Here is an 18,415-nt window from a genome sequence, read left to right on the forward strand (position 1 = left end):
CATTTTGTTCCAGTTTAAATGACCTTACTGTACACAAAATAAAGGAAAAAGGGGGTGACAATCCAATCTGTACAGTAACTGCAGTATAACAGTTTTCACCAGGAGAGACACTAATTTGTCTTAAAATTCTGAGAAGCAGGAGAACTTCCAGGGGTCCTTTCAGAACTGTTGATGATGATGATGAAGCAAGGACAGATTCCAGCTGATGTTCAGAATCTTTGTATGCAGATAGGAACAACCAATTTTACTTTGGTCTTTAAGAAATCAAATCAGTAATGCCCATGGACAAAAGAGACAGTTAACATAGAAAAATAATTTTCCTCCCCCTTTTTAAATTGGAATGAAAACAACACAATGCTGGGAGCCATCTCTGAGGCAAGACAGAAAGCTGTAATACTGCAAGCAGTAGTTCCTTTTCCTGTTGTTATAGACTTTTTTTTAAGAAAAAACAAACCAAACAAACGTTTTATGAGATGGAAATATTACAGTTTACTACTAAGTTCCATGTGTGATTGTTTAGGGGATCTTTTGGACAATTTTCCATATTTGTATGCAAAAAGAGCCAAGCCCAGTGCTCCAACTATAGAAAGAGCAAAAAGCACATAGAGTGCTGTTTCTGCCCCTTGGGATGTCAAATCCAATCCCAAAAAGCTCACGCTGTCAGCTGCTCCTGGAGTGGGGTCTGTGGGTGTCACTGAATGGGAAAACAATGAGAAAGGGTTAGTGCAGAGCGTGTTCCATGCAGGGGTGGGCATTGCTGCTCCCTGCCTGCACCAGCCTTCAACTCTGCTCTTCAATACTCTGGCAGGAGCAGGACTGATACAATTCTAGCTCAAAGGCACAGCTGAGGCTGATAGTGCAATTCCTGATGGTACAGGTGAGTGTTCTCATTCCCAAACCCCCACCTAACACTGCTTGCTTTTCAGTGGAGAAGACACAAATGACAAAAGAATCAGTATTTCCAAAGTCTTATTCAAAACTAGGATTTGAATAAAGTATTCAAAAATTTTTCTAAACAATCTTGTGGGAGTATCACATGTGTGTGGTTTAGAAAACATCTTGGGCAGTTCTGTTGGAGTAAAGTCTAATGGAGTAACTTTTGCTACATTCTTAAGCATGTGCAAGAGCACCTCAACAAGGTTTGTTAGTCTGGTCTTGCATCGGGAACTGACATTAACTGCAGTCTTTAAAAAAATATTGCAGAAAATGGCGGTGTCTCTAAAAACCTTAGGATTCTGGAACTCTTTTGGGATTAGGATTAGATGCAAACACACAAGCACCATTTCTGCTGTGTCACTTACCTTCTGGCTCCTGTTCCAGACAGGGATGTGGGCCCGTGGCTGGGTCTGGAAAGCCATTGCAGTTTATGATCTGTGAGTAATACTTGGCTGAGGCCTTGGGGCGCCGTGGCAAGGCTGGGTCTGAGAAATTCACGTGGTAGAGCCCAAACTTCTCCTCATAACCTGCTGCCCACTCGAGGTTGTCCATCAGTGTCCAGGCAGTGTAGCCCCGCAGGTCAACACCATCGAGCACAATGGCTGCAGGCAGGAGCAGAGCAAACAGGGCAGTGGTCACCCCTCAGCCAGCCAGGGCAGGAAGGTGCTCCAGAGCACCCACACGTGGCACACAGGGAGGTTATTGCCAACAAGCAGGTTCACTCAGTGCCCAGGACTGGACACTGCTTTTCTCTGCTCCAAAAGTCAAAGCTTTTGTGCAAGAAACAAAGGTTTAGGAATAGAGAAGAAAACCCATCAAAATGCAACCATTGCCAAGACAAGTGTTTGTGGGGCCTTTACACAGCAGTAAATGCCTGAACACCTGGCTGCTCCCAGTATATCAGAAAAGCAAACTGAAAAAGCCCTTTCCTGAAGCTGTTTAACCACTCCTGTAACTGAAACCAGTTTGGGCACTGGGTTTTTACTGTTGTTTTTTAAAAAGATACAGTTTTTAGACACAGCAGTAGTCAGACTAGAAGGAGTTTATCAGGTACTAGTACCTCTCTCACCAGGTGCAGCAAACCAAGGAACCTGCAGGATACCCCACTAAACCCAGGGTCTGTTCTCTTCCTTTAGATTATCTTTCCTGGCACATTTGTGACTATCCATGAGCAGTTTTTGGTAAACCCAAAGGCTCTTTGAAATGAATTCAGTAAGCCCATGTAACTGTGTAACTTGCAAGTGTGATAGCAGTGGTCTTTCAGCTCTTTACAAATTGCTTTATACACATCACTCTTGTGGCAAAGCCAGTGCTGCTCTCAGAGCTTTGGATGACCAGATGTCAATAATGACTCTTACCTTTCAGTGCCTCATTAATGTAGGTCTGATAGTAATGCATTCTCCAAGTGTCATTGAATTTAAAGGCTCCCCTTTCTGAGACCCCATTTTCAGTCACATAAATGGGAGGGTTGTTGTACTCTTCCTTTATCCACCTGAGGATCTTCCTGAACCCAAAGGGCGTCACCTTCAGCCAGAGAGACCCGGAGCTCAGCCAGCTGCGGTCGGTCACTGTGGCCACGCCCCTGTGGAGGAGGACACTGCTCAGGGCCAGTCCCACCTGCCAGGCAGCTCCGTGCCCAGGACTGAGGTGCTGCTGCTGCTCACAAGCCTAAAAAACCCTTCTCATGTTTTCATTTCCAATAACACTCTGTGTAAATCAGCTGTGGCTGATTCCAAATCTTTGCATGCTACAACACGGCTTCTGCTTTTCAAGGCACAATGCTTGAGCACACAAAATTGCCCTTTACATTACATGCAGGAATGTAATGAGCCCACTGTCCTAGAAGGTTAAACTATAAGGGGCTGGGATGTACCAGCAAAGCAAAGTTATTTCCAATTTCATCTATTCTCTGTGGAAACATTTTGGAAAGGAGACAATTTCACCCCCATGTGTGGTCACACCATTACCTGAATTCTCATTAGAAAAACTAGTAAGCTCCTACTGTTTACTTTTTGAGGTTGAGAAATGAAATAATTAGTATCTAAATAAAAAATCTTGACTTAATCTATACTTAACCATGAAGTGATTTAGCTATTTAGGCTTTGAACTTACATTTATCCAATGTATTGAGGGACATAAACCTGTTTAACAGCAAATGGATCAGTATGCATAAACCAGGATAACACCTCACCGTTTAAATTGCAGACTGGAGGCAGGAAATATGATAAATACTGTTTATCACCTCATGTCTGTAAGAAAAAGGCTGTTGCTGCACTTTTGTGACAACAGCACCTCAGGTACTGCTTGGTTATATTATCCCTAATACTGGTTTATAACAACTTAAAACACCTATCTCAGCTTTATTTGCTAGAAATTTACACTTGTCAGTTAACCCAGGCTCCAGCTGTGCAGATTTTACTTGAGCAATAATTTCCATCCATCTCTTACCTGTCAGAGTCATATGACATAACACCCTTAGGATAGTTTAGGTTGTATGTTAAAACCGTGGTGTAATGATTTAGGCCAAAGTAGTCATATGTGCCTTTAATTCTTTGTTTTTCACTTTCAGTAAATTCTGGAAGTCTGCAAGAGAAAACAGAGAATACACTTTGCACACCCACTCCATGGGTAATGCTGGTATCCCTGGTACCAGCACCACAAGCACAAGGAGAGAAACTGGGAATGGCAAATAAGAAATGTAACTGAGAGGGACCAATGGGTTCAGTACATAGTTTTAAGAAAAGTTAAACAAATTTACCACAGGCATCAGGTAAAGTACTGTGGCTAATGCAGGGCAGTTACTGTGTCACTGTGCTGACAATTTGTTACCCCAAAGATATATTAGTCAATTTAGTTTGCAAGAGAGGTAAACACAGGGAATAGATAAATCCCCCCTGCCTAGATTGGAACTAAATGATCTTAAAGGTCCCTTCCAACACAAACCATTCTGTGATTCTCTGAAAATATACACTAGAATTTTTCTGTGAGGATACAGTAAGCTTTTATACAGTAACATTGGAATAGAATCATTGAAATGTATCATTTCTGTAGGAAAAACATGATTCAGCACAGCCAGTGAGACAAAAGCAGGTGTGTGCCTGGGCTCTTACCGGGACTTGCTCAGGCCCTGGGCCAGACTTCGTTCCCGAATCCTTCTTTTCATCACTTCACTATAATCACCATTTTTGAAAATAGGGTGAGCAAACCAACCTAGAAAAAACTAAACCAGAAGATAAGGGAAGATAAATCATATATCAAAACTTGGGATTTAGCCATACTTCTGTCATGTGCTGCTTTATAGGTGATACTTGAGTTTACAACAGGGACACGGAGATACAAAGGGATGCCCCTATAACAGCAGTAAATTCAATAAGCTTTTGACACTGCAACCATGTTTTGTCTCATTTCTGTTGTGTTCTTGTTCAGCCCCCATAAGAGTGGGATATATTTCCTTGCAGTGATGCCTCTGCCTCACCATGTTATTTCAGTGAGATGCTGACCTGGGTTCTGGGCATGTCCAGCACCCAAAGAGGAGCAGGGAGAGCTGTGACCAGGGGTCTCTGTACCTGCATGAACCGTCTGGCAGCTTCAACGTCCTCCTGGCTGTGTGGGTTGCATGGTTCTGCCCAGTCAGAGTTGATGGTGATGGAGATGAGCCCTCCCTGCCTGGCCCTGAAGGTCTCGTTGTAGAGGTGCCAGACCTCCGCGTGTGCCTTGATCAGGTTGTGCCCCACCACGTAGGGAGCGCGCCCTGGCCGGACCGAGACGCCTGCAGGGACAGGGACAGCACGGGCAGGGCAGCAGCACCTCCTGTGGCTGTTCCCAGGTTAACACAACCCCAGGGCACCCAGAACTGCCCCTGGGAAAGGAGTGAATGTGCAACACCTGGTGCCCCAAGCCCAGCCCTGGGCTGGAATCAGTGCTAGGCAGAGGCAGCTGAAGGAGCAGCTGCCATGGGAAGGCTGTGAGGAGGACCCTGCATTGCCCCCTGGATCCTCCCTCTGGACTGCCAGCCCTGGAAACAGGCTGCTGCTGCCAGTTTGGAAAGCAGAAAGCTGTGTGTTCAGGTCAGCTCACATCCCCTCTTTTGGTTCTACCCTGCTACTGAGCTGGGTCTTCCTTCAGCCCTAAATCTTCTCTATAGTCCCTGGAGCTGGTCTGGAAATAAGGTCTGCTCCAGGCAGAAGTGTAATCCAGACTTGGAGGTGACAGGCAGAGTAAAAGAAGGACCTGTTCAGCACACCACAGCAATCTAAACCCCATCTATCCACAGCACACCAGTTTCCTTGTTCTACCTTTGCAAGCCCCGAGGAACTGCTCTGCTGCAGCATAAAACAGTTGTGCTGACAGTGCCATGAGGGCTCAGAGGCTATGCCCAGCAGTCTTACCTGGAGCAGCTGTGCCAACGCCATAGCCGAGATAGGCAGTGTTGTAGGGTTCATTGAGGGTTATCCAAAATTTCACTTTATCCCCCAGCCTCTGGAAAAGGACCTCAGCATATTCCTTAAACCTCTGAACTATAGTATCATTCTCCCACCCACCAACGTCCTGCAGCGCCTGTGGGAGGTCCCAGTGATAGAGAGTTACCTGGGGGGAAAGACAGGAGGACAAAGGACTCAACCAGCCAATCTCATAGTAACTCAGATTCATTTATCACCACAAATAAACTGTGCTTTGATCTGCAGTTACCTGTTCCTAAGGCAGTGATCACTCATTCACCCAATAAAGTACATTTTTGCCAGTTTCTTTAGGGACTGCCTGATGGTGAAGATGAAGCTTTTACCAAAAAACCACCTTGTGACAGCCAGAACTCATCAGTGAAGAACTGCTGCACCTGCACTGACTCTCAGCTGAAATAAAATCCACTAGAACACCTGTCTGGGCAAAGTCACTCAACAGTGTTGAAAGAGCTGATTGATGCAGGGGTGAGGTCACTGTCCACTGTATGTGACAAATAACACTGACCAGTGGAGCTTCCTGACTCCCAGGAAAAAAAGAAAGTTACATCCATCTCTAAGAAAGGCAAGAAGGAAGATCCTGGGAACTACATTGGTTAGTCTCACCTCAGTGTCTGAAAGATTCCTGCAAAGGTCCCTGTGGAATCTATTTCCAAGGTAAAGGGACAAGAAGGCAATTGGAAACAGCTGACAATAAGTCTACTTTGGTCTTTCCAGGCAGTAATTTCAACACATCCCTACATTCCAAGTTCATTTGCTTATGCAATACCCCATGTTTCTTCACAAAATGTAATTAAAACCCAGGAAAAACAATTTCTGTGTGAATGAGGGTATGGATGGAAACACACATGTTGCTCTGAGCATCAGATTTGGGGTTTGGTATTTTTTAGTAACCTGAAAGTTACTGGGTGTAGTTACCTGAGGCACAATGTTGGCTGCTAGAAGGGCATCAATCAGCCTTTCATAGTAGTTCAGTCCCTTTTCATTGATGTACCTGGTGGTCCCATCTGGGAGAACACGGGACCAGGAGATGGAAAAGCGATAGTGAGACACCTTGAGGCTTTTCAGCATTTCCACATCCTCCTCAATCCTGTGGTAGCTGTCACAAGCTACATCTCCAGTCGCATCGTTGCCGATTCTCAAGGGAGTGTGGGCATATTTGTCCCAAATGCTAAGTCCTTTCCCATCTGCTCTCCATCCTCCCTCAATCTGTAATTGAAAATGTGGGAAGAATTATTAGCAAACCCAAATTTAGGTCTCAGCCTAGCACAGAATTCAGCCTGTTATTCTCTGTGGTGCCACACAATGAATTAACTGTCCACAGATACTTCAGGAGTCCATCTCAGTTTCCTGACCTGGTAAGCTGCAGTTGCTACACTCCACAGGAAGTTCTCTGGAAACTCTCCATATAAAAATTCATCTTCCTTGGGCAGTGGGATGCCATTATTGTGGATTATTTCAGCATAGTACACAGCAGAGCGCTTTGGCGTCCTTGGCCTGTTGGGGTTGTCAAAATCAATCTGGTGCAATCCAAATCTTGGATCATAACCATCCACCCATTCAAAGTTATCCATCAGAGACCAAGCATTGTATCCTTTCAGATTAACACCATCTACCTTGTAAGCTGAAAGACCAGAAAAAAACCAGAGAAGCATCAGTGGCATAATCACACACTAATGAACCCTAAGGAATTCACATGCAAGCACATACAGGCTCCTAGTTTCATACAGGTGTCACTGGTCAACTAAGATTATTGACAGAATCTTCATAGTTGGAGGAAACAAAGTACAGCCATGCAAAAGAGATCATAAAATCAAACACTATGTTTCTATTGTGTTCAGACTATTTAAAGAGTGATATTAATCACTTTTAAAAAGTACTCTTCAGAGGAGTTAAGTAACCAGGAATCTAGAGAGGAGACACACAACGCCAGACCAAAACACTGAACAAAAGCAAATTCTGGTACCTTTTAAAGCTTCATCAATGTATGTTTTGTAGTAAAATATCCTGGCATTGTCATCAACATCCGATTTGGCCTTTTTCCCCACGCCATTCTCAATAATATATATTGGGGGGTTTCCGTATTCCTCTTTGATCCAGTTCAGTACCCTCCTCAGACCCCAGGCCACAGGCCGATGGTCAGTGAGAGCTGAGGAAGGCCAGGAGCTGTCAACTGTTACTGAAACCTCCTGGTCATACTCATAAGAGAAGGGCCTCAGACGTGTTGTTGAATGGCTCACAATTTTGGAGGAGTATGTGTTGAAGCAGAAGACGTCTGCCGTGCCCCGGATGTATTCGCGCTCCTCCGCTGTGAAAACCGGCAGGCGCGACGACGGCAGGTTCTGGAGCTCGCTCCTGTTCCCGACTTTCCACTTCATGACCTCGGGGTAGTCCCCGTTCTTGAAAATGGGGTGTGTGAACCAACCCACCAAAAACTGCAGGTACCTGTCAGCAGCTTCAATGTCCCTGGGGTCGCTTGGGGTCTTTGGCTCAGCCCAGCTAACAAAGGGGCACAGGGCAATGACCCCTCCCTGACTCGCTCTGTATTTGTCATCGTAGGTGTGGTAGACCCTGGCATGAGCTTTCAGTAAGATGTGGGCAACCCTGTAGGGAGCGCTGCCAGGCTCCTTGACGTTGGGTGGGAACAAGCCTTCACCATAGCCCATCCGGGCAATGATGTTGGGTTCATTGATGGTAATCCAGAATTTCACCCTGTCCCCAAAGGTCTGGAAACAGAAGTCTGCAAAGCTGTCAAACAGGTCAATCAGCTCGATGCTCTCCCAGCCACCGATGTCCTGGAGAGCTTGTGGTAGGTCCCAGTGGTAGAGAGTGACAATTGGAGTGATGTTGTTTGCAATCAGTCCATCAATGAGACGGTTGTAGTATGCGACTCCATGGCTGTTGATTGAGTTGTTCCTTCCAGTGGGGAAAATTCGAGGCCAGGAGAGCGAAAAGCGATAGTTCTTTACCCCTAAGGCTCTCAGCATGTAAATATCTTCCTCCACCTTGTTGTAGCTATCACAAGCTATATCTCCAGTTTCATTATTGTTTACATTCCCTGGGACATGGGTGAAGTTATCCCAAATGCTGGGTCCTTTGCCATCAGCATCCCAACCTCCCTCTATCTGGTAGGCAGAGGAAGACACACCCCACGTAAAATCCTCTGGGAATGTCCCATAAAAATACATGTCTCTTTCAAAGGCAGTCTGGGATGAAAACTTCTGCCAGACAACCTTTGCCTTGGAGGGAACTTCTGATGCTGGTAAACTTGGCAGCTTTGATGGCACAGGTCGGTCAAACACCACTGGTGCAGATCTGCTCAAGGCTTGGGATGGAAAACCATTTTTTTCAATAACACTGGAATAGAAGTAAGCAGATGCCTTGGGAGTCCTTGGTCTGTTGCTATCTTCAAAGTTCACATGGTGCAGCCCAAATTTTAGGCTGTATCCTGCTGGGCCTTCAAAGCCATCAAGCAGGGATCGAGCAATGTAGGACCGGACATCAACAGCGTCCAGTTTCACCGCTGCCACAGAAACAGAACACTGTAATTACCCACCTGAACATCTCCTGAACACAGCCAGCACTACAGAAGCACCACAGCCAAGGATAGGTGTGACAAGCCAAGCACTTACAAATAGCTTTAAAGGTTAAAACAACTTCCTAACAATTAGGAGTATCTGGTAGGAAAAGCAGCCAGCACAGTAATAGGAGCTGGTGAAATGCTTAGTGATAGAAATGTGTGAAAAAAGAAGTATTTGTCAAGAGGTATCTGAGGACAGGACACTTGTGCCACTGGTATCCCATCCCCTTTGTTCTTGTTTTCAAGGAGATTTCATCAATTTAGGTGTATGGTTCACTTTAGATTTAACACAGTAATTAAACTGAAACATTGATTTTGAATCAGGTATTTAGTGCTTGCCTATATTCCCTGAGCACAGAGAGCTTCTTTTAGCTGAACTGTGTACCCAGTACCAGCAGAGACAAGTCTAGCATCCCTCCTCACATTGCTTACAAAAAAACACTAAATCTCTCTTATTCAAAAAAAGTTCACTCCCATGTGCAGTCCATCCTCTTTACTTCTGCTGAGGCCTAACAGCAACACTAAATTGTGTTTTCTGTAGCTCTTTCAGTGCTTCTAGCAGTATGTTGAGATCTAGGTCAAGCAGATCAAATGCTGTACACACTGACCACCAACATATTTTTTAATACAGCATATTTAATGTTTTCCTGACAGTATTGTTTAGTCTATCTAGAGAGCATCAGTCAAATTCTATTTGAAATCTCAGCTCTCTATGTTAGTCCAGAACTTGCCACTAACACTATTTTTATGTCAAAAGGTAGACATCTTGCAAAGATACAAGCATAACTTGAACATTCTACAAGCATAACCTAAACATTCTCAAAATGATTGAGGTAGAAATGTTAGGAAGATATTTCCAGTCTGAAGTGGTCACTGCCATGTAGGTCTGATTAACTGGTAAAGGCAGTTCAGCCCCAATTTATGAGAGGTCTACAGGCAAGAGCCTTTAGCCAGTCATCTCCAGGAGAACTGGAGAGTATGAACAATGTCCTAACAGAGAGACTGACCTTAGAGTCCATTATTCCATACATTAAAAAAATGCATTCCAATATCTAAAGAGAATGCAGAGCTCCATATCTGGACACCACACAGGCTTAAGAATATAAAGTCACACTCATTACCTACACAACAGGAGGCTGACCTCACATCACTGTGAAAGTGGTGTTGTCTTAAAGTTAACCACCATGGAAGGGCTAGAATAACCACCTGCCATGATTAAAAAAAAATAAAATAATTTGGTTTCTCCATACCTTTCAGGGCCTCATTGATGTAGCGGTGGAAATAATCCACTCGCAGAGTGTCATTGAGAAGATCCCCGGCGTCTCCTGTGGGCACACCATTCCCTGCTATGTATATTGGGATCTTTGACCCTGTGTATTCCTGGGATACAAACTTCAGCAGCCTTCTTAATCCCCAAGGGACCACATGGATCCAAGGAGAGGCAGCCTGTGGCCAGGAAGGATCTGCATGCACGGAGAAGTTCCCAATGCTCTCGTAGCCCGGTGTGCACGTCCCATTAGTCCCAGCACTGACCAGGCGGGAAGTGTAATGGGAAAGGCCAAAGAAATCTGCAGTCCCTTTCACCAAGGACTTCTCCTCCTCTGTAAACACAGGCAGCTGTGCAACTGTTGTGGAGCACTGCTGGTTCACTTCCTGGATCTGAGCCTTCAGCACATCTGGGTAATCACCATTAACAAATATGGGGTGAGCAAACCAGCCAAGCATGAACTGCAGGTACCTCTCAGATGCCCTCACATCCTCGGAGCTGCCTGGAGTTTTGGGTTCAGCCCAGTCCGAGTTCAGCACCAGCCCCACCTTTCCCAGTTGCTGAGAACGGTATTTGTCATTATACAGGTGCCAGACCTTGGCATGAGCCTTGAGAATTGTGTGAGCAACCTAGGAAGCAGAAAGCAGAGGAAAATGTGTCACACTGCATTGCACAAAAACTCTTAAACATTGGGTTTATCTATTGCCATGTGAAAATGTCCTCTCCATCCAAAAGAAAACAGCTTGACAAAACTAATGATAGACAAGGGAGTGTAGTAAGTTTTAGAATAAGCAAAAGAATCTGACTATCCATCCACATCAGCTTTCAGAACAGAAAAATAAAATAACATCTGACCTCTGTTAACTAACTCATTTTTAACAAATATCATAAATCGATCAACCAAATAGTTGTCTCAGAGGCAACATTACATTTGAACATAGTTAAAGCACAGAACCATCATGAAAAACAACCCAACAAGAGTAGCTGCAGGATCCTAATTATTCCTGTGCCCCTACCTTGTAAGATGCTGCTCCTGGGTCAGTGATTCCTGGAGGATGCTCTCCGGTGCCATAGCCAGCGTAGCTGATAACCCAGGGCTCATGGAATGTAACCCAGAGCTTGACCCGATCCCCAAAGGTGGAAAAGCAGAAGTCTGCATAGCTCACAAAAGCATCTATGATGCTTTCATTCTGCCAGCCACCAAGAGCCTGCAGAGCCTGGGGCAGGTCCCAGTGGAACAGAGTCACCATGGGCTCAATGCTAGAGTCTACCAAGCGGTCAATTAAGCGGTTGTAATAATCAACACCCTTGGAATTGATGGTCTTGTTGGTGCCAGCAGGGAAAATTCTAGACCAGGATACGGAAAATTTGTACAGCTGGGGGTGAAGACCCCTAAGCAGGTAAATGTCATAGCTGGTTTTATAGTAGCTGTCACATGCCACGTCTGCTGTTTGGTTCATTTGGACATGGCCCCCATGCCCAAACTGGTCCCAGATGCTCTCTCCTTTCCCATCCTCTGCCCAAGCTCCTTCAATGTTAAAGGCACCTGTGGATATGCCCCAGAGGAACCCACTTGGGAAAACATCTTGCAGGAAAGAATCCCTCTCTGATTCAGACTGTTGAGCAAACATTTCCCAGACTGTTTGATACGAGGACCGAGGAGCAAGAACAGCATCTGGCTTTTCCTGTAGAGTATTTCTTTCACTGGAAATATAATAAATAGAAGTTAAAATCTCCCAAGGTGGACGTCAGTGCCATAAAACTTGCAAACACAGAGTACAAAGGAAGTTTGCTTCCCTCTGAGGTCACATAAGCCATATATAGTTCCTCTGACATCTGACCAATCTAACGCTGCTCTCTCCCAGCTGGGACATGAAGGTGGAGGGCAGTGGGTAACTGCAGAACAGCTCTTTGCATATAGAGTCTTACCATCCATTAGTTAGGTCAGAGGTGCAAACAGAATCCTTGCAGTGAGCAGCAATTTCCCATGCTACAACTGCTTCATGAGTTTCCTGCCATTGTAATCCTTAGCATCTCCTCGCACCATGACATCTCCCACATTTCCATAAGCTCAATTGACTTCTCCCCTAGGAAAGCTTCTACTGGATTTATTTATTTTTAACCATTTTGCTCTTGAAAAAAGCAGAGCTCTTGAAAAATGTACTTGTTACTACTGGCTTGAAGGTGCAATTTGGGTAACCAAGGATGAGAGAGTGGAAGAGGATTACATTATAGGATTAGTAGCAGGATAGAGGATTGCAAGTAATTGGAACAGACTGGGCTCAGCAGAAAACAGCCCTTTGCAGCCCTTTCAGCAACTAACAGCAGACATTACCACTAAAACATCTTGTCTCTGCCTGCACATAGGTTTCTAGAGGGAGCTGTTTTATCATTGTATCCTATTATAGTAATGTATGGTGTTACAGTATTTTTATAGTACCTTAAAATATGAGGTAAGTAGTCCAAGAACTCATTAATGTCACACCCAATCATACGTGCTTCTTCTTTATTAATAGCTGCAAACAAACAAATGGTAAGTGATGGATATTGTCTTAGATGCCACGGACTGCATGACACTCCTTGTAACAAACAATTATATCTTGAAAGAAATTTTTCCCAATATTGAACCTAAACTTCACCTTCTGCAATTTGAGGCTGATGAAAAGGATGAAAAGATCTGGAAAAGATTTCCTGCTTTCCCTCCCTCAACACTCACCATCCATCCTTAATCTTCCAAAAATACTATAAAAACTGTTATTTCATCTAATAGCAGCAGCCTAGATTGGATGATTTTGAATTTCCTCTACAAGTTAATTGTAGAGGAAAGTGAAGTTTGAATTTGCTCTACATGCAGATCTTAACTAAAAAACTCTTCCTCTTCAAACATCACTCACCTGTGGCAATGGCAGCTACTGGTATGAAAGGATGCTCTTCCATGGAGGCACAGTCAAGGACCTTTAAACTAAAAACCAAGATGTCTTTGTCCTTCCAGACACTCTGCAAAACAGAAATCAGGGAGTAGTATGAAAAGAAGCATCAGCCAGCTAGTAAAGCCATGCTCTTGGCATTTTGTGCATTTTAAATGGGCAGCTCCTTATCCTGCTACCCAGATGCTGGATGACTCTTTGCTAATGAATTTTAAGAATGCAGTTCACTGCCAGAGATTTAATATAGGTTATAATAGGTACCAGCTACAGCATCACTGATGTTGGTGCTGCCAGGAGATCTGATCCTTTAATAAACTCACCCTCAGTAACATTTCTGGTACCTGATGATGATTTCTACCCCCGCTGATGAGGAATGTGAAGTTTGGTAGCACTGCTGTAGAGCTCAAGCTGGAGTTTAATACCTTTCAGGACTTAGGTATTGGCCTAACAGCTTAGTTATCAAACAGCATGTGAGAGAGAAGGTTTTTCAGTCCCAGACAAAAGAATTTTGCCATTCCTGTTGTTAATGCATCAATAATAAGCACTGACCAAGATGACCTTTTCCAGCATTTTCCAATAACAGTTTTTAAGTCAGAATAACAACGGAGAAATGAGCACTTTGCACCTGCTTCCTAATGTAGCTGCTGGCTGAGCTTTCACAGAAAATCAGAACTCTTTAGACATGCATCACAGCACATGAAATTCTGCTCCTATTTATGGTCTCTTGTTTGCTGTTATCATTTTAACCCTGCGCATAACTTTACCCGGAATTCACTCAATTTCTTGTCAAAATCTGTTTCATTTCCACAATGGTACTGAAGGTTAAGAGACACAAAGTCTATTGAATCCTGGAAAAAAGAAAAGGAAAATAATCATGCTGGAGAAAAATGGGATTTTTAAAAAATATTACATTAAAAATACATAAAACTGTGTAAGGTTTGATAAAGACATATTGCTGGAGTAAGAAGCCATACAGCTGTATGGGAGCACTGAACAATACAGAGAGCACAAACTGGATACTGTATGGGAAGATGTGCTTTGTATGTCTCCTTTTAACCAAAGTACAACTTAAACAACTGCATTAAATTCTATTTTATGAATTTAAAATTAATGATTTACAGGTAATTTCTTTATGTCTGTTTATGATTTATCAGATAAACCTTTATAACTATGTGGTTCAGGTATATAACCTTATATAACCCTTGTCTGAAAGTCCACTTCAGATATCTACACACCACAAGTATGGAATGATTAAATTATCCCACTAGCAGCCATCAACCTCAAGGGAACAGATGGCACTCTCTTGTTAAATCAGGTGATGAAGCTGGAATAAAACTGATAAGCTTTCAGTTTGTTTTTCAGTCCAAGGTTCTCTTCTATTCAGTCAGCTCATCTTTGCTCTCCCTACAAACCACACCTTGCTTAAATCCTACAGCATTGCTTGACCTGGTTCTAAGTGTTCAAGGATTATGAATACAGCAAAAAACCCTGCACTGTCATGTGTACATTACAACCTACATCAACATCCTCTGGGTGAGGACAGCTATGAACAGGGAATTGGATCTTTAAGAAAGAATGTCATTGCCATTGTAGAGATTACATTCTCCTCGTGTTGTGCCATCCCTGTGCAACTACATCGCTTTTAGCACAGCTCAGTCTGGGTTTTAACATAATCAGCAGATATTTTAAATAGCAGCTAATTAGGATAATGTATCCATAGCTTTGGTGGTGCACTAAGTATGCCTGCAGAGAAAATGGCAACAGGTAGACTTTCTGGAGACATCTTGTCATTTAGCAAGTATATTGCTAACATTGCCAATTATGAGAGCAAATTTGTCTCCATGTAGCTTAATCAGCGCCTACCAGCCAAGAAAGGATGCTGAAACAATTTTTAAATCATTGATTTCACATAATCAGACTAATCAAATAATTAAAGCTTACAAACTGGGCAACCTGCTAAAATCTTATTTAAGTTGCAACAAGTCATTTGATCCCATACATAAAACCAAAGCTAAATCAAGGCAAATATATAATTTTGGAAATATTTCCTTAATGAGGAAATATTATGAGCTACCTGAAGAGAAACTGAAAGCAATTCTGATGAAGCACTGTCCGAGACATCATCCATTTCCAAAGCAATGGACAGCTTTCCACCTTGAGAGAGAGAAAGAGGCAGTCTGTTGATAACATATTAAGGACAAATAAAAATTTCAATTTACTGCAGTCATTTTAAAACCAGTTTTAAATTGTTGAAGCTGTGGAACAACAGGCACTGCTCCAGGTAGTTGATTTCAGGATACCCTTTGTGATTTCAATGGAGAACTGAAGAAGGTAGAAATTCAAAGGCGCCATTCAAAGAGCCTTTGTAAATAAAATGCCCTTCTACTTCCTCCATAAGTAATATCTTTACTAATTTTCATGCCTTTGTGATGGTTCAACAATTTTATTTTTTTTAATCCATTCTATGCTGAATGTTTTTGAGATGTTGGAGCAACAGGAACTTGGAGGAACAGGAGATGCAGGAGGGGATCTGGGCAACTTCTAAAGGCTATCACCAGATAGCGTGAACTGTACAACAAAGTATTCCTGACAAATGCAAGAATTAAAAATTAATTAACTAGTTAAAAATTTGGGAAAAGAAATAGTGACTCAGTCAGCTCTACTTGCTGTCTGTCTGGGAGAGAAAAAGAAGGCAGACTCAAGGAACTATCTGCTTGGAAAATCCCAGCTATCCATCATGGAAGAGGTGAAATTCTGTTGCTCTGTGTAACACAGGTAGATTTGGGATTTAATTACTACAAACCCCAGTGTCCTCAATAAGGAAAGTCACACAAAGGGCATTGCAGACTTCCTCACAGTTATTGTCACATAGGAGACTTCTTGTGCCTTGTCTCTTCATGGTTTCAGGTACATTTCAGAAAGGTTTAAGTCTTTCCTCTGTGGGTCAGGAAGAGGCACACAAAAATATCTACGTAGCAGTTGCCATTTAATGCAATCACAAAATATTTGCAAGTCATACTGAAAAACCCTGCTCTCCTTACCTGCTGGTGACACTATCTCATGGAGCAAAGAGTAAAATCCTTTGTGAGCAGCAGCCACGGCCTGGACTCGCTCCTGGGGCTCAGTGTAGGGCAGGCTTTGAAGGACCTCTGGCAGGTCACTGAAGGAGACCCACACATCCACCAGGTCCCCAAAGGCACGGAAGCTGAAATCCGCGTACTCCACAAAAAGCTCAGGAAAAGCCCTGGCAGTGCCGGCGGGGGGGACGGGCCCGCGGTGCAGCAGCAGCACGGCTCTGAGCCCCGCGGCAGCCACGGCCTCCAGCAGCCGGCGGTAGCAGCGCACCTGGGCTCTGTCTGCCCTCATGGCGTTCCCCGCGGGAAGGAGGCGGCCCCACGGCAGCTGCAGCCTGTGGTGCGTCACCCCCAGCGCTCGGAGCCGCTGCAGGTACCGGGGCAGCTCGGAGGCCATCAGATCTGCCTGGCACAGCTGAGCCTGGGCTTCAGGGCCCTGCTGCTGCTCGGGCAGGACCTGGTCCTGCAGGCCCCATCTCTCTGCCAGCTCACTGGGGAGAGGCCCAGCAACGGTGATAAAATTCTGAGCCAATGCCCCATCTATGCCAAGGCTGAGAGAAACCAACAGAAAGAGGATGATTGTCCTACAAATCAGGTCCATTTCTGAACTCTGCTTCAGAAACAACTACTCCACACTACTTATACACCAGTAGAAGTAATATTTAACTGAAATTATCTGTTCCATAGATAAGTGTTATCTGAATTAGCTGACACTGGAATAACAGACCAGGACTCTCACTGTAGATAAAAAAAAATAGATGAGCACAAAGTCACTTTTAATCAGTTGGAGAAAGGTCATGTGAAAACATTTTCTGAGATGCTTATGTTTCCCTTTATGTTTAAATATCAGTTGACATTTGCTAATATCGCCTCCCATTTAGAGGAAGATGAAATAAGTAGATAAACTTTCCCTCTCTTTTTAGCCTTTTCAGCTTTAGAAGAATCCCAGCACAGCTCTGGATGCAAAAACCAACAAAAGCAGTGTTATCTGAGTGGCTGGGGCTGGGTCCACCACAGTTCAGGGCATGCAGGGCAGCAGAAAGCGCATTTGTGCTCTAATCCTGGGTGGGTAAAGGAAATCTGAGATGTGGCACCTCACCCAGCTGGAAAAGTGACTCTGATATGAATTCAGGCAGCAGCAAGAACGTGGTTCCTCCAACCCAAAATCATCCAGGAATTTTAGTCTCAATTTCTTGCTTTTTCACGTCTAGCTCAGCTCTTCTGCATTCCAGTACAGCAGAACTGAAGGGCTGAGAACAGTTCTAAACCAATTAAACACAAAATTCTACATACCTATGAAATGTTGGTTCTATCTCAGAGTTAATTTCTTTTAATAACCAAAATTTTGTCTAAAGCTTATCTGCAACCATCTGGGCAAGTTATTGCTGTCAAGCAATGTTATCTTTAAGTTACAGCTGAAGACATCCCTCAACATTTGCTGTTACTCAAACTTTATACAGGGATTGTAATTTGTGTACTTTGCCTCTATTTGATTCCCAGGTGATTTTTTTTCAGGAATCCCTAAAGAGCTCACTATAACCTTATGCTGAGTGCTCTGAACAAGTTCCCTCCACTCTGATGTCTGAATAGCAAGTTTAAAAATTAACTTTACAGCACCACCTGGTGCTTACTTTCAGTAGAGCTGCATTAACTCCGAGAAAACCCCTTTCAGCCTACAGAACTGGGGAAAGAAGCAGAAAAAAAATACTTTCTCCTACATGAAGAATATTTATTTTCAAACTAAGACTGAGAGGAGGGGAGGGGGAAACATAATGAAGGCCAAACATCTTCCTATCGTTATTTTGAAAGTAAAGGAACAATATAGAATAACATGAAAGTATTGTTGCAGGTGGGTGGCTATTTTTAATGAAATGTAGAATTTGCCAAAATGTGGTTTATGAAATAAATGAGTGGAGAAGTTACTGCAGTAGTGCCCAGTGATGGGGTAGTGCTGATGACAAATATTTATTATTCCCTCTACTCCTTAAATAGAAGAGTTATTTTTAATTACATGCTTAGTTAGACCAAGTGTAACTCTTGAAAGCTGAGAGAGATTAACAGGAAAAGAATACTGTCTTACAAACCAGCTCCATTTCTGAGCCTCCCTCAGAAACAGTTATTTCACACTATTTCCAAATAAAATATGTAACTTTGATCTCTTTCATGCATTACAA

The 18,415-nt window shown here is 43.5% G+C and overlaps 1 protein-coding gene across 1 annotated transcript; it reads right to left on the reverse strand.

Moving 5' to 3' along the window:
- Positions 1-43: 43 nt before the first annotated feature.
- On the reverse strand, positions 44-16,842 carry LCT (lactase). Its single transcript, XM_071435438.1, has 17 exons — positions 16,209-16,842; positions 15,242-15,321; positions 13,932-14,015; positions 13,135-13,237; positions 12,681-12,756; positions 11,257-11,944; positions 10,224-10,869; positions 7,360-8,916; positions 6,749-7,017; positions 6,312-6,602; positions 5,325-5,523; positions 4,503-4,705; positions 4,047-4,156; positions 3,385-3,519; positions 2,295-2,518; positions 1,302-1,538; positions 44-694 (listed from the first exon to the last, which is right to left on the reverse strand). The coding sequence occupies exons 1-17, from the start codon at positions 16,840-16,842 to the stop codon at positions 483-485; spliced, it is 5,748 nt and encodes a 1,915-aa protein (XP_071291539.1). The 3' UTR covers positions 44-482.
- Between the last annotated feature and the right edge of the window lie 1,573 nt (positions 16,843-18,415).

This window comes from Agelaius tricolor, unplaced genomic scaffold (assembly GCF_023055355.1).
Source record: "Agelaius tricolor isolate 1412-34295 unplaced genomic scaffold, bAgeTri1.0.p SCAF_10, whole genome shotgun sequence".
NCBI lineage: Eukaryota > Metazoa > Chordata > Aves > Passeriformes > Icteridae > Agelaius > Agelaius tricolor.